Raw genomic sequence first — 24,869 nt, forward strand, 5'->3', positions numbered from 1 at the left:
CTAAACCCTCAGTATAGAATTTTATTAGGGGAGGGGCAATAGAAGTTCCCTGTGTTGAAGGTGTTACATCATGGAGACCCGGAGTCTGGAGAAGATGTCACTGGGAAGTTAAGGGAACTTTGAGGAGGTGTCCTGGCCAGGAACATCTGTGCCTGCCAAGGGTGGAGGGCAATGGGGTCAGGGGCTCAGAAACGACCATGCCGGTGGTCTGGAGACCGTCGTCGATTTCTTTCTCGGGGACGGTGGCCAGTATGGGACCTTGGGGGTGACCTGGGGACATAGAGAGGAGGGTTAGAGCCATAGGGAATGGTGTGCAGATACTCCAGTTCAGCCTCCCTGCTCAGGGATAAATCATGGCAATTGATGAAGTAAATAGTTCCTGGGGGTGGCCTCAGGATAGGTGCATAGGGGCTAATCTCAGGACTGGAGATCGAGGATGGACTTGGGTTTGGGGTTCAGGCTGGTTTAGGGGTTGAGACTTAGATGCTGACCTTCAGATGGGGCTGAGGGCTAGTCTTAGGGCTCAAAAGGCTTGAGACACTTATTGGGGCATAGGATCAGATTCATCTCAGGGTTCAGGGGGCTTGGGGTATGAGAAGTCTTGGCAGGCTGGTCCTGAAATACCTGCGCCTGGGTCCCCGCCCGTAGAGCTGCCGCCGGAGGTCTCGGGAAATGGGTCGCAGGTGCATGAAGTTGCAGAAACCACCGCGGGTACATTCCCTGGGTAAAGGATAAAAACATGGATGAATGGATGGATTAGGCCACTGTCACTGAAAGCCCCCTCAACACACAACAAAAGCCTGGGAATTCAGGTGCCCATCCCACTGCTGTACTACCATACCCCATCTCATACTGCCGACAGCACGACTCCCGGAAATCGGTGACGGGAGACAGCTCAGCATGCACAGCTTGCCCGTTGAACCAGCGGTTATTGAGCTCAACCACTGCCCGCTCTGCATCTTCCTCACGCCGAAACTGAGGAAAAGTCAGTCAGGGTGAACAATCAAACTCAGAAATCTTCAGAGGATTAGCTAGCAGCTCAAGGGCTGGATGGCTTTTAGTGATGGACCTCAAGCTGCGAGGCTTCAGTGGTGACCTTTAGGCACTGAAATGCCTTCACTTCTGGGCTCTGGGGGGACAGCAGGCACCTTGACATAAACATTGCCCACGAGGTGGTCCCCCAGGTTGTCGCACACATTCATCTCTTCAATCTCCCCGTACTTCTCCTGCAGTTCGGTGAACACTTCCTGTGGAAGATTAGGAGGAAATCAGCTGAGCTCCCGGCTCACGGTAAACTCAACCCACCCCCGCCAACCCTCACCTCGAAGAAGTTATCATAGTGTTCTTGCACCTCCACGTCGCTCACGTGACCTGGAGGAGGGGGCAGGGTGGAATCAGGGGGCGGCCTGCTGGGGGCTGTCCGCCCTGCCCCCAACACCGGCCGCTTACTCACAGTGAGATCCGTCTGCGGTTTGGGCGGTGTTCTGTGGATTCCGATACAGGTTGAGCAGCACTATGGTCTGAACAGAATTTAAAAGGGGCAGGGCCTGAGCTCAGAGGGCGGGGTTATGTGCGAAGGGGTGGGATATGAAGGTTGCGGGTGAGACCTCGCAACAGAGAAAAAAGCATAAACATCTTGCGTGCCTCAGCAACGCTTGTCCCTCAGAGAACCAGAAGCGGGGGTATCTAGCAGTGAGGGATAGCCCAGGGGTGTGGTCTGTACGTACGGGGGCGTGGCCAAGTTCCTGGGAGAAGAGCCTGAAGGTTGGGGGAGGAACCTGTAGAGGTCCGACAAGAAAAAAACCGGGCGATAGGGTGGGCCCTAGAAATCCGGAAAAGGCGGGACCTCGTGATGATGGACAACAGAAGGGGAATGGCCAGGAGGCGTTAACCCCCCAGGCTCCGCGCCGCGTCTCACCTGGCTGAAAGTCGGCTTGTTGTGAAGCCGGGAGCACCGGTCCCCGTGCCGGCAGGCCCCGATCTTAAAGTAAAAAGAGCAGTTAACCCTGAAAGAGGTGCAAAGACAGAGGTGAACCGAGGGCCAGGGAGCTGGACACCCCAGAAACACCGATCCATGCCGCCCAGCCACCAGGTTGCCAAGTGCCCCGTCCCCGGCCCCCCGAGGGGCCACTCCCTACACCCATTCTCACTTGTCCTTCTCAGTCCCGAATATCGATGCTAAATATTCAGCCATTTTTACCCAAACCCTCCAACTCTGTCTGCTATTTATGTCATTTCCGTTGTTTAAAAGCATTGGGAAGTGTAGTTCGCTGCCTCCGGACACTCAGAAACTCCCTAGTGCGCTTGCGTGATGGAGGCTCGCACTCTCCGCACAGGCTCACCCAGTGGAGTTGCCTGAAGACGCATGCGCGCGGCGTTGCCTCACCAAAAAAACTACAATCTCCAGAGAAACTTGGGGCATCTCGCGCAAAAGTCCGTGGTTGAAAGTGGCAAAGGGTCCCAGACCGGAGGAAGTTAAGACTCCACTGGTGAGTCGGGGGTCGTTTCCGCACCCAAATAAACATAAAGAGCGTCTCAACACAGTCAGCTTGCTGGTGGGGCCAGGGGTGCCCCTCTTCCAGAAAATCCACCCTTCAGTTTCTCTCCCTTTTGTCCTAATAGGGGCGTGGTTGTTTGTGATCCTTGGATCTGTCACTTAGGGTCAGGACTTGGGTCTTGCCCCAGACCCTCGGAAGACCGGCCCCAGCGCAACTATGAACTTGGAGCGGGTGTCCAACGAAGAGAAGTTGAACCTCTGCCGGAAGTACTACCTGGGTAAGGGCCGGTATCCTAGGGTACCCGAAGAGAGGGGGCGGGACTAGAGCGCCTGATGGAAGAGGGTCTGGGGGCCTGGGTTCTTGGGTCCAGAGGATGAAGTGGCAGGGGACGCCGATTCTTCGGTCCCAAGAGAGGAAGGGCCTGAGTCTTGCTGAAGGAGGAGACTGGGACCTCAATTTCTGGGTCCCAAAAGAGAAATGTTGCAGGGGCTGGACTCCTGGTTCTGACAAAGAGGTAATTGAGGACTAGGATTCTTGACTCCCAGGGAGGAGCCAGGATTTCTGAGTCCCTGATAGCAGAGAGATCCATTTCACTTAGGTTGTGGGAGAGGATCTTCCTACTGGACCTTTCAACAGGTGGGTGTTGGGAGGATCCTCATTTCTTCGTGTCCCAATCTTTTTTCTTCTCTTTAGGTGGGTTTGCCTTCCTGCCTTTTCTCTGGTTGGTCAACATTTTCTGGTTCTTCCGAGAGGCCTTCATTGTCCCGGCATACACGGAGCAGAGCCAAATCAAAGGCTGTGAGTCCAGGGCACAGATGAAGGGAGGCCATCAGGTGTAAGGAGGGGGGACTCAAGAAGCCCTGGTGGGAGGGCATGACAGAGGGTCAAGAATCCTGGAACTTTGTGGAAGAGAAGAGAGGGCCGGTCTCAGGGAGACCACAGAGCAGGTGGAGGCCAACCTTTCCCTTCCTGTTCCCTCTTACAGATGTCTGGCGCTCAGCTGTGGGCTTCTTCTTATGGGTGATTGTACTCTCCACCTGGATCACTATCTTCCAGATCTACCGGCCACGTTGGGGCGCCCTTGGGGACTACCTCTCCTTCACCATACCCCTGGGTACCCCCTGACAGCTTCTGTATAGGCCTGAGGACCAGGATGGGCTCCTCTACTCCAAGCCCACTCTCAAGCCCTTAAGACTTGTTCCTGTCTCCTATGTTCTCTGCTGACATCCCCCAATAAAGGACCCTAATTCTCAATATTGACTTCCTGGGATCTTTTGGAGATTGAAGGATAAGATGATTTGGGGTGTTTGTTTTTTGTTTTTTTTTTTGCCCGCCATGCACACACCTTGTGAAATTTTATTTTCCCAACTAGAGATTGAACCCAGGCCCTCTGGGCACTTGGCAGTGAGAGCATGGAGTCCCAGCCACTGGACTGCCAGGGAATTCCCTAAAATAATTATTAATATTCAGGAACATTTATTGGTTGCTTACTTTGTATTAGGCTTAGTGCTTCAAACATGATGTGCATTAGTTTACTGTATACTACTCATAACTCTCAAAAATAGGAAACTTCTTGCTTGGGAACACTCTTTTACAGATTTGGAACCAAAAAAGTAAGAGTACTTCCATTAGTAGGGGCTGTTATCCTGTACTGGTAGTATGTGAATTCGAAAATATTTACTTTTCCACTGGGCTTCATTATTCTCATCAGAAATGTGGATCACAACACTACCCCCTAGAATTCATCTGGGCCAAGGCACATGTGGTAAACGTAAGTTCCCTATTTTCTGAAGGAGACTGTAGCAATAGGCAAGTATTCAATTGCTTTATTAGAGACGGCTTCCTTGACCATCCTATTTAAAGTTTCAGTCCCCCTCCTGGGTACTCCCCATGTCTCTTTCAGGCTATATTCTTTTTCCTATTACATTGCATTTAAAATGTTCTGCTTGTTTATTGTTTATCTTCCATTCTCTATAAGCTCATTAGGGCAAGGATTTTTATCGTTTTGTTCACTGCGGTGTCCCCAGTACCTAGAGAAGTACCTGGCACGCTAATATTCGCTAAGTGAATGAGGCTAAACTTGAAAAGAGATTAACAGGGAGCTAGCTGGCACCTAGCGAGTGCTCAGTAAGAGGGAGCCCCGCCTAACCCCAGATTTGTTTTCCTCTTAGGGATAAAGAGACTTGCACGGTTAAATAAATCCTGTTCAATAGCTAAACTGATGTTACTCAAAGCTTCTAACTCTCCAAGTTCTAAGCAGCAGCCTCGCGATGCTCTGATCCTTCGTTTCCCACCATGCGTTACTTTTACCGAGTCTCGGAAGTTAGAACCATGTCCCAGGAAGAGCCCCGGGATGTCGTTGGTTTGTTTCCGGAAACCAGGCTCTAGGAAGGTGGGACTGAGAGCTGGGAGCCGACACCGGCAGCTATTAATTGGCCACGATATGGGATTGACGGTTACACTGACTAATGGGAACAAAGAACTGCCGAGAGGGCCCGCCCACAGAAGGAACTGGAGGAGGTGGCGGCATCCGCGTCCGTCGCGGCCGGACACTGCTCAGGGCGGCGGACTGGCTACACATGAAGCTTACCTTTGACCTCTCCCCGTCTGCCTCCGGCCTTGACTTGTGACATTAGGCTCTTTTGGGCTCCTCTGGCCCAGCTACCCAGATCCCAGACCCCAACCATGTTCCCGGTGAAGGTGAAAGTGGAGAAATCAGGTGAGGATCCCAAGGTTGGGGCAGGTAAGGGGCAGGTAAGGGAGCCCCATTAAACAGGATTATCGCGGTAAGGTGGACTGCGTGACTTCTCCCTGCAGCCCATATGACTACCGCTGTCAGGCATCGATCGAGCGATTCTGGCCACCTTGATACCCTCCCGAACTGTGTTCAGGATAGGTTTGAGGCTATGGTGGTGGGCTGGCAGTGTGGTGCAGTCCCACATGGGGAACCCGAACTGTGTGACTCCAAGAAGGACTCTTTTCTTGGCTCTGCCTCCATTTCCCCCTTTCTGGCAGTGGTCTTGAGTCAAGCATTATGCTGATCACCAGAAGTACAGGAAAGCTTTTAATCTTTGCACTCACTGTATCCCAATAATCCTAGGGGATTAATAATTCCTATTTCCTAGGAAGTAGGAAATACAGATAGGGAAACTGAAGCTGAGAGAGAGGAAGTCATTCTGGTTTTGGGCCAAGCTGATGGGAACCCAGGGCTAGCATGTTATGGGTGGTGGGAGAGACCTGGAATCCAGACCAAGTAAAATGACCTGAGATAGTAAATGCTATAAGTGGTCAATAAGAAAAAAAAAACAAGAGAAGGTAAGGAGATCAGGAGTGAGGCAAGGTGAGGGAGAGAGTGATAAGTGAGGGAACAGCAAATCTGATGAAGGAAATGGCTTTGAAATGGCAGAGAAGTGAAAGATTTCTCTGGCATGTTCAAGGGCCAGCAGGGAGGCTAGAGTGGCTGGAGCAGAGCAAGTAAAGTGAGGTAGAAAGGTGAGGAGATGAGAGCAAAGAGGTGAAGGAGCGGGGCAGATCTTGTGGGCCCAGGTTATGACTTTGGCTTTTGCTCCAAGGGCAATGGGGAGCCAAGGGAGGGTTTTGAACCACAGAGGAAGTCTTTACAAGATGCCCCCTCCAACTGCCAAAAAATGCCCCAAAAATCGTGGGTGGAAGAGTGAAGGGGGTCTGACCACAAACGAGGGTGTTGAGGAAGGAGTAGGCAGGGTTATGGAAGCCTGTGAACACCAGGCTGACCACTAGGACTCTGCCTCAGGGGGCACTGCAGAGTTCTGGAGCATTCTAAGCAGGGAAAGTTCGGGATCAGGTTTGGCTTTAGGAAGATTCCCTTTGGCCACCTTGTGAAGGGTGAATCAGAAGGGGAGACCGAGGCTGGGGACCCAGGGGGAGGAAGGGACACGACAGATAGACTAGGGAGGTGGGAGAGGGGAGAGACCCTCAGGAGACAAGTAGACAGGTTGTGGGGTGGGCGGGGAAGGGAGAGCAGTGACCATGTTGAGACCGAGAAAAGGACTGGGTGACAATAGGGATATCCCTGAGATGGCAGTCCAGGAAAAAAGGATACATTTAAGAGACACTGAGGCCAGTGTGGGACCCAGTCCGTGGAAGGAGCCTGGGGGGATGTCCAGGGGGAAGTGTCCGGGAGTCCATGGGATCCCAAGATCTGAGGTTCAGGAGAGAAGCAGGGACTGGGGAAAGACACTGGGCATGATCCATACCTTGGCTCCTACCCAAGGCTCTTTGCTAGAGAATCTCAGCTGCTTCCAGCCCCACATCCCCACCCTGTCTCCTCTGAGTAATGTCTCCTGGCCTCTTCAGGAAGTCTCAGCGCTGGCTAGTCATGTCCCCGAGTGTCCTTCTGGGCTCTGAGCACTGGGTCAGAGCTCCTATTATTTGGAAGAGAAGAATGAACACAAGAAATGTAAGGAAATTTATAACATTATCACCTCCGTAAGTTCTGTGATGAAGAGAGGCAAACACACAGGTTCTTAGGGCCAGGCTGGGCCTGTGGCATGCAGGAAGGTGGGCCCAGATCTCATTTCCTAGGGGGAAGAAAGCCCCAAATGGGTATTTTAGGTGAAATCTTCCAACTATTCAAATGTAGTCATCTCATTCAGATTTAACAGATTTGAAATAACCCCACTACCTCAGCAAACGAAGTGCATCTTGGGACTAGATTCTGCACCCAGTTTGAGCCCCTGCCTTATAATATCCACTCTGGAGCCAAATGACCTGGTGTACATCTTCAGCCTTTCAATTTTCTAGCTGTGTAACTTTGGGCAAGTAGCCTATCCTCTCTATGCCTCAGTTTCATCATCTCTGAAATGGGGATAAAAATCATATCCACCTGCCAGGGTTGTTGTAAAAACTTGATGGGTTGATAAACATGACGTGCCTGGAACAATGCTTGGCACATAATAAGCTTTCATATACAGCATAGGTTTATTTAAACCTCAAAACAGTCCTAGCAATAGATATCATTTGGAGACCCATTTTCAATATGAGGAAACAGGCTCAGTGAGGTAAGGGATTCACCTTAGGTCACACATGAGCATGTGGGTCAGTCCTGGAAGCCAGAGCTCTTGCTCTTTAGTAGGCTCTGCCCACTATACCCTCCCAGCACGCCTGGCCCAGCCAAACGATTGGATATGCATGCCCTTCCCTGGTCCAGCAGCTGCCCACCTGGCTTGGGCCTGGGAAGTGACTCCTGCTTGGTACCCTCCCTCTTCCCCAGAGTTGGAGATGGCCAAGGCCCGGAACCAACTGGATGCTGTTCTGCAGTGTCTGCTAGAGAAGAGTCACATGGACAGGTTGGGATCTGACCCAGGACAGGGTCACGGGAAGTTGGGGGCCCTAGCGGGTTGGGACCCTCTGGTTGTGGGTGGGACCCCAGAGACTGACTTAGGAAGGAAGGGGCCCAATGGATGAGGCCACTGGGTACTTTCCCACCCTGGGCCCTGGGAACCCTGAGCATGCAGTTCTCTTCTGCTACCAGGGAGCGTCTGGATGAGGAACCTGGGAAGACCTCCTTAGACACCCACAACAAGTAAGTTTTATTGATGGGATCTGTGTCTGAGGGTTTGTGGTAGATAACTTCTTTCCTCATCTGAGCCCTGACCCCCGAGCCCCGTGCTTTCTCCATCACAGTCTTAACCATTCTTCATGTACAAAAGCCATTAAGTAGCAGAAACATAGGTCCCCTGATGATGGCACGTCAGCCTGCAAGGGGTGGGACCCAAGGCCTCAGGGTTTGGTGGGATCTCTATGAGCTCATTCACAGTACCCCCAGGGTGCTCTTTGAGGGGTTGTGAGCAGGCATTCATTTAAGGGCAAGCCTGCTGACATGACACCCTGTCTCTCCCCACAGGGATTGCTCCATCACGGCCACCGGCAAACGGTAAGGTGGCAGGGGCCCCACCAGCTGATGAGAGGTCCCTAGTCCCCACCCCGGTCCTGATGTACTCCCTCCCCACACAGACCATCTGCCCGATTCCCCCACCAGCGGAGGAAGAAGAGGAGGGAGATGGATGAGGGGCTGGCTGAGGGAGGGCCACAGCGATCCAGTGAGTAGGCGATGGCGTTCGAGGGCGGGAAGTAATTGAGGGGGCTAGGCAAGGATGTTCATACCCCTCCTACTCACCCCACTCTAGACACGTATGTGATCAAGCTGTTTGACCGGAGTGTGGACTTGGCTCAGTTCAGTGAGAACACACCACTGTACCCCATCTGCCGAGCCTGGATGCGCAACAGCCCCACAGTGCGCGAGCGTGAACGTTCACCCAGCTCGCCGCTGCCGCCCCTGCCTGAGGATGAGGAGGTGAGATGGGTCCCGCCCAGCAGCCAGGGAGTGCAATGGGTAGGCAGTCACAAGGCACCCTCCCTGGCAGACAAGAATACCATGACTCCTGAATCTGGTGAGGCACACAGATAGGAACCCTTAGGCCGGGGCAAAAGCTGGAGTGCCCTAGAGCAGACAGACATGGCTTTCTGGTCTGAGAGGCAGAGGAGACAGGGTCCCTGGGTAAATAGATGTGCTCTCCAAGATCAGAAGTCACCAAGAGCTGAGAGACTGGGCAGGGGTCCTTAGGGCAACCAGGTATAGCCACCTGGTCTAGGGGAGCAGATGGCAACCCCCTGGGCTAGGAATGGAGGTCTCCATAGATGGAGGTCTCTATGCTGGGCAGGAATGATCAGGGGTCCCTGGTTTGGACAGGGGTCCTTGGAGCAGACACATGACTCCTAAGTACAAGTCCCTGGAGAAACCTTCATGTCTTTTGTTGCTGGGGAAGGTGTGAAATGTATGCCCCTGACCCTCTTCTCTGACTCTCTTGGGTCTGGTGTGGGGTCCTTGTATCCCCAGGGTTCCGAGGTCACCAACAGCAAGAGTCGTGACGTGTATAAGCTGCCTCCACCCACAGCTCCCGGGCCACCTGGAGACGCCTGCAGATCCCGAATTCCATCCCCGCTGCAGCCTGAGACCCAGGGTACCCCTGATGATGAGGTGAGTATGCTGGGCTGGCTCAGGGCCATGGGGCAGGTGTTGTGGGGTGTGAGCGTGGTCACCCAGCCTGGCTTCTCTGTCATGCAGCCCTCCGAGCCTGAGCCCTCACCCTCCACGCTTATCTACCGTAACATGCAGCGCTGGAAACGTATCCGCCAGAGGTGAGCATCCCCCCACCAGCTTGTTCTCCATGGCCTCTGCTCCAACTGCTGAGTCCTCCCTCTGCCTTCCCCCAACCCCCACTGCAGGTGGAAGGAGGCATCTCATCGGAACCAGCTACGTTACTCAGAGAGCATGAAGATCCTACGGGAGATGTACGAGCGACAGTGATGTTCCCCTATCCCCACCCCCATCCCAATAAACATTCCCCTCCTCCACACTGGTCTCCATTTGCTACAGCCTATCCTTCCTGGATCAGACATAAAGCAGTTTGCACAGCTCTAGCACATTTATTGGGGGAGTGGGCCTAGGTAGGGGATGGGGCATCAGAGAATTTGAGGAGGGAGAAAGATTGTAGGGAACTGAAGAAAGTGGCTGCTTGGTTGGGTCTTGGAGAATAAGGGGAGGGGTGTTGTGGTTGGAGATTTGGGGGTCAAGACAAAGTGACTGAGGAGTTCTGGATAGCGTGAGATATCTGTGCAGACTCTGGGGAGGAGGGGTGGGTATCTGTACAGTTTGAGGTTGAGGGTTCTGATTGGCTTAGAATAGGAGTACATGGGTAGGGTCAGAAAAGGAGTTCAAGGATCTGGGAGTGGCTGGCCGAGGTTTCAGGTTAGAAGATGGGTTGGAGGGAGAGGGTGAGAAGTGGTGTATCTGGTTGGAATGAGGGGAAGGATCCAGAGTCTTGGGGACCAGGCCAGGATGGTCCAGGGTGAGAGGTCTGTGCAGAGTCTTGGACATTTGAGAAGGGGGGATTATGCTTGACTGGCCTAGGGTGGGGGCAGGGCTGTCTACACCATAATCTTTGGTGGCAGATCGGATTGAAATGGGGTGAGGGGATGTTTTTCTAGAAAAGTCAAAAGGAAATAGGGAGTTTGAAGTGGGGTTATATGCCAAGTGGGGTTGGTGGAGATGAGAGACTAGCTGAGGGATTGTGGTTGTAGGGTCTGGAAGTTAGGTGTCTGGAGATTTGAAAGCACGAGAGAGTGTGAGAGCCGGAGGGTCAGTGGAAAGTTACCAGGGATGAGTAGGTTGGAAGGTTCAAGGCACATCCCAGACTGGGTGGGCGGGTAGTCTCAGCCGCGCTGGGGACATCTGGTTGGGCGGAGTCAGGTCGGCTTTAAAAAGGGGGGGGGGCGCTGAGGCGGCTTCCAGGGTTCAGGTGTGCCCTGACCCCTACTTGGCAGCCGCCCCGGGCGGCGACTGCAGTGGGGCCTGGGCCGGCGCAGGTGCGGCCTGGATGGAAAGGACGCCCTCAGGGGACAGCGCGGACGTCACGGCCGCAGGGTCCACGCCAGGCGGCAAGCGGTAGCGGCGGTGGAACTCGCGCGCAATGTATCCGTGCTCATCCTGGAGGGAGAGAGGCTTGAGAGGCTCCGCCAGGTTCCCGTAGGTGCCCCGCCCCTCCCGCCTGCGGATCCAGCCTACTCGTTCTGGCCCCGCCCCCGCCAGCGGGCTCACCGGGCGCTCCTCGTGGCGCGCATGAACTTCCACGTGGTCACCAACCACCTTGACGGCAATTTCCTCGGGTGAGAAGTGTTTCACATCCAGCAACACCGAGAAATGCCCGGGGTCGGTCGATACCTGCACACAACCTGATGGTCATCGGGCGGGGCACGGCTCCCGGGGGCCCAGCAAAGGCCCCTCCCCTCGGCTCCCCTTTGGTTCCGGTGCTGCAGCCTATCCTGGCCTCCGGAACTGGGGCGTCCCCTTTCCTACTCTTAGCCACCCAGGACCTCTTTACCCAGAGTAACTGGCATCATCCCTCCCCCTGTAGCCACCGGGGATTCCCCCTTCATCCAGGGTGATGAGGGTCCGTCCCTCGCCCTCCAAGGTCAGGGACCGCTGCCCTCATAGGGTGAGGCCTGCCGGCTCCCCCGGAGTTAACAACCTCGTAGTCCGTGTATCCTCCTGGGCACTGACTCCTCAGCCTCCTTCCCCTCAGAGCCCCTAGGCCCCTTACTGCTCCACCTCCGCCAGAAATCGCCAAGAAGCCTCCTCCCGGATTCTCCAGAGTCCTCTTTCTACCCTCCCACTCGAGTTACGAGATTGCTTGAGCCCCCAGCAGTTATTAGTACTCCTCCCCCACTTCTGAGTGTCCACACCCCCCTTTCTCAAGTTGCAGGACCCTCCTTCCCCTCTGCGTGTCTCCATGACACACACAGAGTCACCACCCACAGTCTCCAAACTCTCTTCCTCAAGAATAACAAAAAGTTTCCTCCCCTCCCCCGGAGTCACTGGGAGCCCCACGCCCTTCAGAATGACTGGGCTCCCCCTTTTCCCCAGATACCGTGGGTCCCCAGCCTCCTTCAGAATCACCAAGACACCCCTTCAGAGTGAGCATCCCCACCCATTAGGAACCCAGCCCTTACACTCCTCTGGGACGTGAGACCCTCCTCAAACCGACTGGGCCCTCCCACCCGATTCAGGGAAACGACCTCTGAGAATCCATACTCCGGCAACTCCGAAAGCCCCTCTGGCCGGACTCTCCACCCCGCTCAAAGTCAAGGGACTTTCCTTAACCCCCCTCAGGGTGACCGAGGACCCCAGCCTTGGAAGTAGTCGGGTTACCACCCCTCCCCCAGGTCTGCACCTGGGCGGTAGGCAGCGCCACGCTGGGTGCGCGCAGGTAGTATGGGGCCAGCGCGGCAGGGCAGAGCGCAGCCAGCTCGGCCTCCAGCAGCCCCTCGCCGAAGCGCTGGTCGAAGAGGCGCCCGGGAGCCGACAGCCCAGGCAAAGGGGCCGAGGCGCGGCGCAGCCAAGACGGCTGCACAGGCACCGGGATCTCCATCCTGCTCCGCCGTCGCCCTAGGTTCCGCAGTGCCCCAGCGAGCGCCGCCGCTGCTTTATAGTACGCCCTGTGTCCGCCCCTCGGCGAGCCGCCCGGGGACATTGGGACCGCGGCCAGAGCCGGCCATTAATAGAGCCTTATTTAGACAGCCCAACAATGACTTGGCCATTTATTAAGCGCCTGCTGAATGCCAGCGAGGTATCATTCCCTAATTTCCCGAAAGAAAAACTAAGGCTGAGGAGGAGGAGCCTTGCCAAAGTGGGGTGCAAGCGTGGCGTTAGGGACCTACAGCCTGAGAAACCCACCAAAGAATTCACAGTCCCTTTAATCCACCCCCGCCCCGAAGGTGCTCTGAGGATGACGCAGATGCCGGTCTTGGGAGCAGATTCCTGGTTAGAGGGAATGCAGTAGCTGGGCCAGGCTGTCAGAAGGACACAGAACAGACCCTATTCCCATTTGACCAGGGCCCTGGACCCAACCCCCGGCAAGCCGGGCCTAATTCTGTGCGTCTGACTCAGCCTCGGGTGCGCTGGACAGCGGGGTCTGCCAGGTGAGCAGCAGCCAGGGGGCGCGGGCAAGAACAGTCCAGGCTGGCCCCGCGGGGGCCGCACGCTGGGGCCCGAAATAGCTCGTTATGATCCAGCCACCTCGGCGGGGAGCCCAGGCTTGGCACTTGGAGCAACCAGCTGCTCCTGGAGCAAGACGGAAGTGGTTAGAAGATCGGGAGGGACTGCTGGACTGATGAAGGGACAGCGGCTAGAGAGGGGGTAGGCTCCCTGATGGCCCCTGCAACGGAAAAATCCGTAGTTAGATTGGAATCTGGATGAGATTTAGACAGCAAGACGAGGGGTAGTTAGAATACAAGACTACAGCAAAAAGAGAGTCCATTGGAACCTCCTCCTAACCGCGAGCCCAGCCTCGGATCCTTTCCATTGGTCCATGGGCTTGCCAATTACTGCAGCTCGCTACCGTTCCCCAATCAAACATGCCCTCTCATTCCCGTTACAGCCAATTGTGAGACACCTTCCTTTGGCCATTGTCAATTACTTTTATTTTCCTCTCTATCATTGGTCGCCTTAGAGACCGCTCTCTTCCCGCGCCTGCAGTCTCACAGAGGGGCGGGGTTATAGGGTATTGCTAAGCGACAAAGATGCGCTCCGGGTGAGTCCGGTGACCTAGCAGAGCAGGCGGAATCGGCGAGGTAGCTGCAGGATGGACTTCAGCTGATGGATTACAGGAGGCCTAGAGAGGATCAAGGGTGAGAGTAACACAGCCTAAGATCAGGTTTGCTACGGTCCGGAGTCAACTGTGCTCAACCTTACTGGAACTACAACTCCCAAGATGCTCCACAGCCTTAAGTGGCTCCGACCTTGGACTTTACCACTGCGGGGATTTCATAGCGTTTTACGTTCCGCTAAGTGGCCCTAAGGGCTTTTTTTTTTTTCCTCTAAAAGTGTCCGGGGGAACCTTGGGAATTAAGATTCGTAATTTTGAATTTTCTCCCATACTACCACGGGTGTCTTGCTTAGGCGGAGCCCAGTGACTATAGGAATTGTAATCCATCTACCCCTCTCCTTAGTGTCCCAAGGACTTATGGGAAATATACAGTGATAGGGTTTAGCCTTGGCTCTTCTCCTGACTTCCACTTAAGAATCACATGAAACACTGCAAAACAGATGTATGAAGATGCCCAGCCCCCTTCCAGGTATTCTGATTCTTTTGATCTTGGGTGAGGACCACGCCTCTGTATTTTTAAAAGATTCCTCTTAGACTGGATCCAGGGTTACGAATCACCAACCAGCAGTTCCCAGGTTCTCTTTTGAGACTGCTCCAAGGACTGGTGGGAATCGTGCCTCCAGTGTCATTATCTTGAATGTACAGTGGTGCTTCATGGAAATTTTAGTTCGTCTCTTCCAGGATTGCGTGGGAACCGTAGTGTGGTTTGAAGCCACACTGGCCATCCTGAAGCCAAACCTGGCATCCCCAGGTGAGGACACCCCACAGAGAGTGCTGTGTGCCAACCAGTAACAAGGGAGTGACGACTAGAGGGAAGGAAGACGTGATGAGAGATGGGGGTGAGAGATTAAAAGGCCTCTCCTCTCTTCCCCATGGCCTTGCCCTTGTCCTCCAACACTTAAATCCCTTGTCACCTCCCCAATCACTCTGAGTTGTTGCCGTTGTGAGATGTGTTTCCTCTCCTCTAGACTGAGATTTCATTTGTGTCTTCGTTTCCCTACAGGGATGACTCCTCAGCCTCACTTTTTTTTCTCTTCACCTCCTCTATATTAGACCCTGAGCCCATCCAGATCCCAGAGATCCAGACTTCCAGAAGCTTCCAAGGCTCTGGCTACAGGCCCCAGCTCCCCTGAGCTGTTTGAGGAGTCCTGGCCATCCAGCTCAGGGACCCCTTCCCCACCCAGCACCGCTGAGGGCCAGATAAGAGCCTCCCCGCCACCCATCGTGACTGACAGTGGGGACTCCGTGGTGGCCAAGTAAGTTCCAGTAGCTCTCAGGGAAAAGAAGGGTTTGGATCAGTTCGAGGGGGCAGACATCCATAATAATCATCCTAGCCAGAGCTGCACTTTTAGGACCATGCTTCATTCATGTTACCAAGCGCTCTGGAGCTAGATTCAAATCCAGGCTTTATCACTGTACAATCCTGGCCTCAGTTTCTTCATCTGTAAATTGAGGATATTAATAGCACATATGTTCTGGGTCTCTTTTAAGTTTTTGATGAATTACCATCAGTACTGCATCTGTAACAAATAGTGAGCCACATAGTGAGCACTTGGATTTGTAGGATCCAAGTTCAGCTGCTATAACAAGGAGTCCCAAATGAATCGTGCCTTAAACAAGAGTGTTTATCAATATGTCTCCCTCACGTAACAGTCCAGGCAGAAGCAACCAGAGCTGATATGGCAGCCCCTAAGTGAGGTGTCAGAGACACAGTTTCCTTCTCTCTTGTTGCTCTCCCTTCCCTAGGCTGTTACCCTTTCCTTCATGGCCCATAATGGCTCCCAGCCACATCCACTTTCCAGAATTGCATCTTGTGGTCAGGAATATACATGGCCATAAATCTGCAAGGGTATCTGGCAAATGTATTTATAGAAGAGTGGCTGTGTCCCCAGGGTTATATCGTCTTACATAATATTGCATTACTGTATAAGAAAGGAGAACAGATGCTGAGGATCAACTACCAAGTGTTGCTATGGTGCTACATATACATTGACTATTATGATTATTATTATTATTATTGGGTGCTCCTCATCCCACCCACCTCCCAATTCTCTGATGCTCACAGGTACATAAACCGGTTCCGACAGGCTCAGCCCACAAGCCGAGAAGAACGCCAGTCTGCAGGCCCAACCCCAGCTGACTTTTGGTGGCTGCGGCCTGAATCTTCAGACCCTGGCAGTCAACTTGCAGCAGGTACCTGCTTCAGTCTCATCTCCTCCTGAGCAATACCCCTAGCAGCTCCTCTACCTGCCCCCCACTAAATCAACTGGGGCATCTCAACAGGAGCCAGTGAACCAGAAGGAAGACCCAACACAGCAGCCCTGACTCATGCTAAGATGGCCAGTGCATCGAAGGCTAAGGCTGTGGCACCCCTTCAGGAAATAAAGCAGGTGAGACTGCCACCCACTTCTGTCCCTCCTTGCCTGGACTGATAGCACCAGCCCTGAGACAGAACTAGAGTCAGAAATTCCCTGGTGATCTAGTGGTTAAGACTCTCCACTTCCAATGCAGGGTGTGCAGATTCAACCCTCGGTCAGGAAATTAGATCCTATATGCCACTGCACGGCTCAGCCAAAAAAGAAGAAGGAAAAAAACCAAACAAACATGTAGTTAGCATTAGAGTCAACCCCCAATTCAAGGAAACCTAAACAAAAAAGGGAGGCTTTGTTAGCTAGTGTAATCAAGAAATCCTAAACTAGATGCTTTTGAGCATAGCTGAATCCTGGTGATTGAACAATATTGGGAGGAACTCAACTCTCATGGCTTTCGGTTCCTCCTTGTTTGGCTCAATCTCAGGTAGGCTTTCCCCTCAAAATAGCTAAGATGTCTCCAATAGCTGTAGGCGTCTGATATATTTGATTACTCCAGTGAAAAGAAAAAGCTTTTCCAATAGCTCCATCCAAAGCCCCAGGACTTACTTTCATTCGCTCATCTTTGTGAGCCAGTCACTGTGAACTGGAGGACAGAGCACTGTGACTAGCCAGGCCTGATCAGGAAGGTAGGGTCAGCCCTTCTACTATAACAGTGATTACACTGAGGGTTATGGATCCACAGAGGGAAACCTGGTCTGTCTTGCCTGAGGAGGAGCAGATTGTCTGCCAGCATGTGAGGGTGCCAGGTGGAATGTAGACTTGCATTCAGGCCCTCTGTCCAGAGCCCCTTTCCCAGAAGCCTTTGCGATGGGGACTGAGCTCTGACCCCCTCTCACCTCACAGAGTCTCAATACATGGAACTCATCCCTGCTGGACTTGGAGACACTGAGCCTGCAAAGCAGAGCTGCCAGGCTGCTCAAACGCAGGTGCCTCCCCCACCCGCATCATCCTCCCCAGTCCATCCTCTCTGGACCCAGGCTGCTGCCTCTGAGACCCCGGTGGCCTCACTTCTGCCTTCTCCCTCTAGCAAGGCCTCTGTCTCCTCCACCTCCTCCCTCAGCCCCAGCGATGGCGGCAGCTCCTCATTCCCCATCAGCTCTGATGGCCTCTCTCCCTTCTCCATGACCTTCACTCCTGACTCCATCAAGGACCCTGACATCACGGCACAAGGTGAGTGCTGGGAGGTGAGGATGGGGGCAGTCTGGGTGCAAATTCCAACTTTTCGACTTATAGCTCTGTGACCTTGGGCTTCTCTGTGCTTTGTTTACCCAGCTGTAAAACAGGGATAATAACTGTATTCCCCTGCTGTAGGTGTCATGAGGATTGAAAGAGTTGGTGAATACATGGAGCGCGCAGCATGGCTCTGTTAACAGTACCTATCGTGGGAGGACTTCCCTGGTGGTCCAGTGGTTAAGACTCTACACTGCCAGTGCAGGGGGTATAGTTTCAATCCTTGATCAGGGAACTGAGATCCTGCATACTATGAGCCGTGGCCAAAAAAATTAAGAAAGCATACGCAGTAGCTCCCATGAGTATGCAATTTCTCTCTCTGCATCCTGTCTGCAGTTCTGAACATGAAGCTCCAAAATCAGAAGGCTTGTTACAAATTTGGCACCACAGCTGATTTGGCAGCAAAATTTGACCTAAACAATATGAAGAGTATTTATATATCTATCTCATTTAGGATGAAGTCATCCTTTTTTATTGAGGCATAGTTGATTGACAATATTCTATTAGTTTAAGGTAGACGACATAGTAATCCAAATGTTTATAGATTATACTCCATTTGAAGTTATTTGTGGAGATGGTGATTTATTGTCCAACTATAGCCCACCAGGCTCCTCTGCCCATGGGATTTCCCAGGCAAGAATACTGGAGTGGGTTGCCATTTCCTTCTCCAGGGGATCTTCCCGACTCAGGAATAGAATCCATGTCTCCTGCATTGCAGGCAGATTCTTTGTCACTTGGCCACCAGAGAAGCTCTTAACATTATTAGGTTAGCCAAAAAGTCCATTTGGTTAGTGAATACATTATTCAGTAAAGTTCTTGGTGAGAATGAAGAGTATGTCTTTTATTTTCACTTAAAACCAAACAAATTTTTTGGCCAACCCTATATTCTAAACTATTGGCTATCTTCCCTGTGCTCCACAATATATCTTTGTAGCCTATTTATTTTATTTTTTTCTTTAGCCATGGACTTTATTGTTTGAATATTTGCAATTATTATTCTATACACAAATGTTAATTTCTTACAAAACTCTGTATTCCATATTGCTAGGTCACTTCACTCTTCATTTTATGTCACATTTCCATCAAGAACTATTTCCCCAAATCACAATCTGCCTGATTGTGTGTTGTTGTTCAGTTGCTAAGTTGTGTACGACTCTGTGATGCCAGACACTAGCCCACCAGGCTCATCTGTCCATGAGATTTTCCAGGCAAGAATACTGGAGTGGGTTGCCATTTCCTTCTCTGCCTATTTATTTTATACACAGTAGTTTTTACCTCTTATCCCCTGTCCCTGTCCCACCCTTCCCCTGCTTCCCTCTACCCTAACCACTAGTTTGTTCCTTATATCTGAGTCAATTTCTGTTTTGTTATATTCATTTGTTTTATTCTTTCAGTTCTACATATAAGTGATAAAATACGGTATTCATCTTTCTCTGTCTGACTTATTTCACTAAGCACAATATCTTCCCCCCACCCCCAGAAAAGAACCATTTGTGTTGTTGCAAATGGTAGAATTTCATTCTTTTTTAATGGATGAGTAATATTCCATTGTATATATACACCACATCTTCTTTATCCATTCATCTGTTGATGAATACCAAAGTTGCTTCTGTATTTTGGCTATTGTAAATAATGCTGCTGTTGGGGTGCATGTATCTTTTCAAATTACTGTTTTCATTTTCTTTAGATATATACACAGGAGTGGAATTGCTGGAATGTTTGATAGTTCTATTTTTAGTTTTTTGAGGAATCTCCATGCTGTTTTCCATTGTAGCTGTACCAATTTAAACACATTCCCATAAACACTGTACTACAAGGGTTCCCTTTTCTCCTCATCTTTTCCAACGTTTGTTATTTGTGGTCTTTTTGATGATAACCATTTTGAAAGATATGAGGTGATTATCTCATTGTGGTTTTGATTTGCATTTCTCTGATGAATAGTAATGTTGGGCATCTTTTAATGTGCCTGTTGGCCATCTGTCTTATTTGGAAAAGTGTCTGTTCAGGTCTTCTGCCCGTTTTTTTTTTTAAAAAAAACAAAACATTTTTATTTCGTTTGTCAGAGCCTGAGTCTGGAAACACTCATGGAGTCATCCTATGGGGATGGCACTGACATTGATAAAATAGTCTCTGCATCAGAAGAGCTGCCATATGCACAGGGTTAAAATTACTCACAGCTCAGAGTAAGAGGAGGAATAATACAAAGTGGGGCGGGGGTGGGGGTTGTCTAGTGCTTTTCCAGATGTGAACCTGCTTCCACCTGCGCCCGCCCCCTTCCTCTGCCACAAGGGCCGCTCGCCACTTGGGGCTGCTGGGCAGCGAGGCCAGGCACCCAGGAAATGGCCTCAGTTGTCCTCAGGCAGATTCTACCCATCTTTTAATTAAGTTTTTTTTTTTTTATGTTAAGTTGTATGAGCTGTTAATCCCTTGTTGGTCGTATCACTTGGAAATGTTTTCTCCCATTCAATAAGTTGTCTTTTTGTTTTGTTGATTGTTTCCTTTGCTGTACAAAAACTTTTAAGTTTAATTGGGTCCCATTCATTCATTTTTGTTTTTGTTTCCTTTGCCTTAGGAGACATATCTACAAAAATATTGCTATGCCATGCCTATGTTTTCTTCTAGGAGTTTTATGGCTCAGATCTTACATTTAGGTCTTTAATCCATCTTGAGTTTATTTTTGTATATGGTGGGAGAAAACGTTCTACATGTAGTTGTCCAGTTTTCCTGAAGAAGGCAATGGCACCCCACTCTAGTACTCTTGCCTGGAAAATCCCACAGACGGAGGAACCTGGTAGGCTGTAGTCCATGGGGTTGCGAAACTTCCCTTTCACTTTTCACTTTGATGTGTTAGAGAAGGAAATGGCAACCCACTCCAGTGTTCTTGCCCGGAGAATCCCAGGGATGGGGGAATCTGGTGGGCTTCTGTCTATGCAGTCACACAGAGTCGGACACGACTGAAGTGACTTAGCAGCAGCAGCAGTCCAGTTTTCCTAGCAGCACTTATTGAAGAAACTGTCTTTTCCCCACTGTATATTTTTGCCTCCTTTGTTGTAGATTAATTGACCATAAGTGTGTGGGTTCATTTCTGGGTGCTTTGATCTATTCTATTCATCTGTGCCTGTTTTTGTGCCAGTACCATACTGTTTTGATTACTATGGCTTTGTAGTATAGTCTGAAGTCAGGGAGTAAATATTCATACTACTATGTATCTTATGAAATTTTTGTAAGTAAAAAATGGTTGAATAATGGCAATTTCACACGTTCAGCTATATACTAGTGTGTCTGAGTCTGATGTTCTGACCCAGACCCCTGTCAATCCTATACATACCTAGCAACTTGACTAAAACATGCTAAGTGTTGAACTCTCAAATTTCTGCCCCTGAGATTTCAGAGGTTGGGTTAAAGATGTGGGTTACTGTTTTGTCATCACTGTTGTTACTATTACTCTGTGCCCCAGTTCCTGGGATGCAGTGGTAGCCAGGAAAGATTCTCTCCATATCTCATGGGACTCCCATGAGTGGGGACAGGCAAGCAGAGAGAACAGAGTGCTATTTGTGCATTTGAGTGATCTTGCCCAAGCTGTCCCCTGATTCTTTGATCCATCCAAGCTTCTCTTTTTATTCACTTCTCCTTCCTGATCCTCAGTTTCCTCATCTGTAAAATAGGGATAAACCTACTACATACTTCATAAGTTTTTTGCAGAGTAAATGTATGTATTCTTTTATGCAACACACATTGAATACGTGTTGCGTGTGAAGCCTTTGCTCGAGATTGGGGATTCCTTAGTGAACCAACCATACATGGTCTCACCTTCATTGTCCTCACAGAATAGTGAATGTGGGGCACAGAATAGCTGCATAACTCCACAAACAAATATAAGTAGAAATGAGGGTCATGCAGGGGAGACTTGTGATACTGAGATGTCAGAGAAGGCCTTCCTGGAAGAGGTGCTATCTAAGTGGAAACCTGAATGATGTAGGTGAGGACTATAGCCCTGTAGCCTGTACTGAGGTGGGAGGGAGCACAATGCAGATAATGAACAAGAAAAGGCAAGAACCAGGGGTAAGAGTAGTGTGAGATAAGGTGGAAGATATTGGCAGGGGTCAGGTTACATGGGGCTGCATAGCCATGTGAGGCATTTGGTTACGATCTACTGGGGAGCCACAGGAGGGTTGTGAGCAAGGCAGGGATAAGATCTTTACCAGGTGTTAGCAAACTCCCTGTTGGTAAGAGACAGACTCTGGTAGTTTGGCATGGGCCAAAGCCTGAGGAACAGAGTAAAGGGAAGTGGCCAGGTCTGGAAATAGAATCACAGGATATAGAGGGGAGGGGAGGAGAGGTCCCAGATGCTGCCTACTACCCTGCTTCCCCTTCTCTGTGCAGCATTAATAGGTAGGGCTTCTGAGATAATGATAGCCATACTAATCATGACTCATGAAATGATAACCTGGGTGATGGGAAATGATGTCCCTTTGTCCCACAGGCCTGAGGATAGGTGGTGACCCTGCCCTTAGTCACTGCTGTATCCCCAGCACAGTGCTGGGCACTGGGATGGAGCACAATTTTGCATATATTTATTTTCTTTTATGCCACATATACTGACACCAGGCCCTATTCTTGACACTGGGGATCTGGCAACAGCCTGGCAGATAAAAACTGCTGTCCTTGTATAGCCGGCATTTTGGAGGGAGAGATGAACAATGAATAAGCAAAGAAGTGTGATCTTTAGTAGTTAGAAGGTGATAGGTGCTAAGGAGAAAAATGGAACAGGAAAGAGGATGGAGGGTGGTAGGGCTGGGCTATTGCAATTTTGAATAGGGCAGCCAGGGATGGCCTCATGAAGAATGTGGTACTTGGGGAAATACCTGAAGGACTTGGAGTTAACCCCGTGGATGCATAAGTGAAGAGCCTTCCAGGCAAAGGGAACCACAAGTACAAAGATGTGCTTTTTACCAGGAGAGAGGTACAGCCCAGGGAAGATTCTAAGTCAGGAGGGCCCTGACTTGACTTAGGTGTTCACAGGCTCCCTGGACTGTGGATGGAGGCAGTTTCAGAGGATGGGAGAGAAGGGAAGCCAAGGAGGAAGTTGTTATGGGGTTGGCAGGTGAGGGTGGTAAAGTGGGGAGATGTAGGCAGATTCTGGAAGATCTGCCCTGGTCCCTGCTGTGACCACTGTGTCCAGAACAGTGCCTGGCACTGTGCCTTACAATGTGCCTGGCACATAGTAGGGACTCAGTAATATTTGTTGATGATGAAGAGTCAAATGATGACAGGTTGAAGCCCATGAGGGCTCTCTTCTCCGATTCTGTCCCTTCCCCCATTTCCCAATCTGCAGGGGACTTGGGACAACATCTGGAGAGCCTGTCTGAATAACCTGGTACTCAAAGGGTGTGTGCTAGGCTATCCTTGCTCATCACCCCAGCCCCTACCTTACCTCTCTTCCCTCTACTTCCTCCACAGCAACCCCAGCACCTGCCCCCATCCCTACTCCTGCCCCGTCCTCCTCCCAGGCACCCCTGCGGCCAGAGGATGACATTCTGTACCAGTGGCGGCAGCGGCGGAAACTTGAACAGGCTCGAAGAAGCCAGGGTGACGGAACCTGGGTGCTGCCGCAGACCCCTGCCCTCACCACCTCGGTGAGATGGAGGAGGGAGGAGCCTGAGTGGGGTGTGGAGGGAGGATCCTAAGGGAAGTTGAAGGAAGGAGTAGGCTGAGAGGGACTGAGGACTCTCTACCTTTTCTCTCCCTCTCAGGTCCCTTCCCCCATCTGTCCACAGCCATCTCCTCCCGCTGCGGAGACCCTTGGTTCCCTGGGAACCCAGTCTAACTCCATCCCACTTTGGGGCAGTATGGTTCCGCCTGGACTCCAGGAAGCTTTCCCCATGGAGAGGCCTCCTATTCCCCCAGGGTTCTCTCCACACATCTTTTGGGGTCCCAGTCCCCATGGATTCTTCTGGGCCCCACAGCCCAGTCCCTGGATACCTCTTGGGATCATTCCTCCAACACTCCCGGCCTCCACCCCAGGGCCGCCGGCCTCCGTCCCAGCGCCCCTGGCCTCCACTCCTGCCCCTCCAGCCTCAACCCCCGCACCCCCTGCCTCCACACCCACGACCCCTGCAGCCCTCCAGGGCCCCCCAACCCCTGCACCAAGCAGCCCAGAGGAGCTCGAGAAGCAGAGCTCCAAGCCTCGGAGAAGCAGAGCCCAACTCCGGGAGTCTTCAGGGCGAGTCATGGCCGCGGATGAGCACGAGGGCCCCGGACCGCAGCTCAGAGGCGCACTGGGCCAGGTGGTGAAGGCTCGGCTGTTTCCGGACTGCCTGGAGGACACGCCCCCCCGGCTTGAGGGCCCGCCTCCACACGAGGCTGAACCTCGAAAAGCCAAGGCCACACACCCTCTGACCCCTCGCTCAGAAGTCACGGCTCATCTATCTGAATCGCGGGATAGGTCTAAGGCGGTGTCTCGGAATGCCAAGACCATGCTCCCCCTAGCGGGATCGGTGCCTAGGAAAGACAAAGACACTCCCTTGGCTGAAGTCAAGTGTCTGCAGCCCAAGATCCTGCCTCCTCCAGCTGAGGTGGTCGCCACTTGTGTTACGGCCCCGCGCTCTCCGTTCGAGGCGGGGTCTCTTGAGGTGGTAGCCACGCCCTCACCCGCTGCTGGCGACGCCCCCTCAGAAGACCTGCTCTCCCAGGCTGCCAGACTTCTGCAGGCTGCGGAAGGTGAGCAGGCGCACATGCTGTGCGTGGCTGCCGTGTTCTGAATGGCAGTCCATTACGCCATGAGTCCGACCCCTTGAATCTTGCTCCTTTCCACCTTAGACTCCGATGGGAGCGAGTTCCAGGACGACCCTATACTGCAGGTGCTAAGGATTCAAAGGACGGCGCTGCGGCAGCAGAAAAGGTGACCATCGCCAGGATTTAACACACCTGGTCCCTGAATTCTGAGATTGCCATGTGGTGCCCACCTCTCCTGAACCCCTTTCCCAGAACATACATAGCCCCAGACCCTAATCCTGAACAAATACCTCAACCTCTACCCCACTGTCCTTTTTCCAGAAAAGTGGATGCCCAAATAGCCCACCTGCTGGGCCACCCTGAAGACCCAGAGTCTTGGTCTTCTCCAGCCAGGTCGCCCCCCCCGGATCCCCAAGGCTGCGGCTGAGGAGGGAAGGAGCTTCTCTTGAGGCCAGATGACTTTGAATTGTATAGATTATATTTTTCTTAATAAAAATTTTTTTTTTCAGATTACTGGTTGTCTCCGAAAAAGAAGTTGTTTGAAAAGGCCAAGGGTCTTGCTAATTTAGGGAAATAGCTCCCTGTGCCCCCTTCCTCTCCCCCATACTAGCTCTGCCCTGCACCACTTAACTCCTGTTTCTGACCACTGAAGCCAGGTCTCTTCTGGTTTCATCTTTGAGGGCAGGAAAGGGGTTCTGGGCAAGTGGGTCCTCCTGTCTCAGATGAGACCAAAGGAACTGTTCTCTGGGTGTGAAGCTTGTAGTCATTAGAGTGTTAGACAATGGTCAGGCCTCCACATCCTGCTTGACCCAGCAGCAGCATTAGGTGTG

The 24,869-nt window shown here is 51.8% G+C and overlaps 5 protein-coding genes across 15 annotated transcripts; 3 read left to right on the plus strand and 2 right to left on the minus strand.

Annotated features, from left to right (window-relative positions):
* Position 1: 1 nt before the first annotated feature.
* On the minus strand, positions 2 to 2,623 carry U2AF1L4 (U2 small nuclear RNA auxiliary factor 1 like 4). Of its 9 annotated transcripts, none has more exons than XM_059876906.1 (9): positions 2,343 to 2,623; positions 1,919 to 1,981; positions 1,728 to 1,778; positions 1,454 to 1,520; positions 1,322 to 1,371; positions 1,149 to 1,247; positions 842 to 975; positions 625 to 720; positions 2 to 270 (listed from the first exon to the last, which is right to left on the minus strand). In XM_059876906.1, the coding sequence occupies exons 1-9, from the start codon at positions 2,523 to 2,525 to the stop codon at positions 186 to 188; spliced, it is 828 nt and encodes a 275-aa protein (XP_059732889.1). In that variant the 5' UTR covers positions 2,526 to 2,623; the 3' UTR covers positions 2 to 185.
* On the plus strand, positions 2,416 to 3,752 carry PSENEN (presenilin enhancer, gamma-secretase subunit). Of its 2 annotated transcripts, none has more exons than XM_010814742.4 (4): positions 2,416 to 2,489; positions 2,661 to 2,775; positions 3,192 to 3,296; positions 3,484 to 3,752. In XM_010814742.4, the coding sequence occupies exons 2-4, from the start codon at positions 2,715 to 2,717 to the stop codon at positions 3,621 to 3,623; spliced, it is 306 nt and encodes a 101-aa protein (XP_010813044.1). In that variant the 5' UTR covers positions 2,416 to 2,489; positions 2,661 to 2,714; the 3' UTR covers positions 3,624 to 3,752.
* A 1,222-nt stretch (positions 3,753 to 4,974) lies between these two features.
* LIN37 (lin-37 DREAM MuvB core complex component) lies at positions 4,975 to 9,893 on the plus strand. Its single transcript, NM_001076026.2, is given in 9 exon segments — positions 4,975 to 5,217; positions 7,750 to 7,825; positions 8,011 to 8,061; positions 8,383 to 8,412; positions 8,493 to 8,578; positions 8,666 to 8,832; positions 9,376 to 9,516; positions 9,604 to 9,677; positions 9,765 to 9,893. Coding segments are annotated over 9 exon segments (741 nt in total). The 5' UTR covers positions 4,975 to 5,183; the 3' UTR covers positions 9,847 to 9,893.
* A 52-nt stretch (positions 9,894 to 9,945) lies between these two features.
* Positions 9,946 to 12,497, minus strand: HSPB6 (heat shock protein family B (small) member 6). Of its 2 annotated transcripts, none has more exons than XM_005218978.5 (3): positions 12,269 to 12,497; positions 11,104 to 11,259; positions 9,946 to 11,025 (listed from the first exon to the last, which is right to left on the minus strand). In XM_005218978.5, exons 1-3 carry the CDS (start codon positions 12,464 to 12,466, stop codon positions 10,852 to 10,854), a joined length of 528 nt encoding a protein of 175 aa, XP_005219035.2. In that variant the 5' UTR covers positions 12,467 to 12,497; the 3' UTR covers positions 9,946 to 10,851.
* A 110-nt stretch (positions 12,498 to 12,607) lies between these two features.
* PROSER3 (proline and serine rich 3) lies at positions 12,608 to 24,552 on the plus strand. The gene is made up of 10 exons (XM_024978692.2): positions 12,608 to 14,541; positions 14,756 to 14,958; positions 15,768 to 15,895; positions 15,986 to 16,092; positions 16,918 to 17,000; positions 17,102 to 17,244; positions 22,765 to 22,940; positions 23,058 to 24,024; positions 24,124 to 24,205; positions 24,361 to 24,552. Exons 1-10 carry the CDS (start codon positions 14,536 to 14,538, stop codon positions 24,464 to 24,466), a joined length of 2,001 nt encoding a protein of 666 aa, XP_024834460.1. The 5' UTR covers positions 12,608 to 14,535; the 3' UTR covers positions 24,467 to 24,552.
* Positions 24,553 to 24,869: the final 317 nt, after the last annotated feature.

This window comes from Bos taurus, chromosome 18, assembly GCF_002263795.3.
Source record: "Bos taurus isolate L1 Dominette 01449 registration number 42190680 breed Hereford chromosome 18, ARS-UCD2.0, whole genome shotgun sequence".
In the NCBI taxonomy this organism is placed as follows: Eukaryota; Metazoa; Chordata; class Mammalia; order Artiodactyla; family Bovidae; genus Bos; species Bos taurus.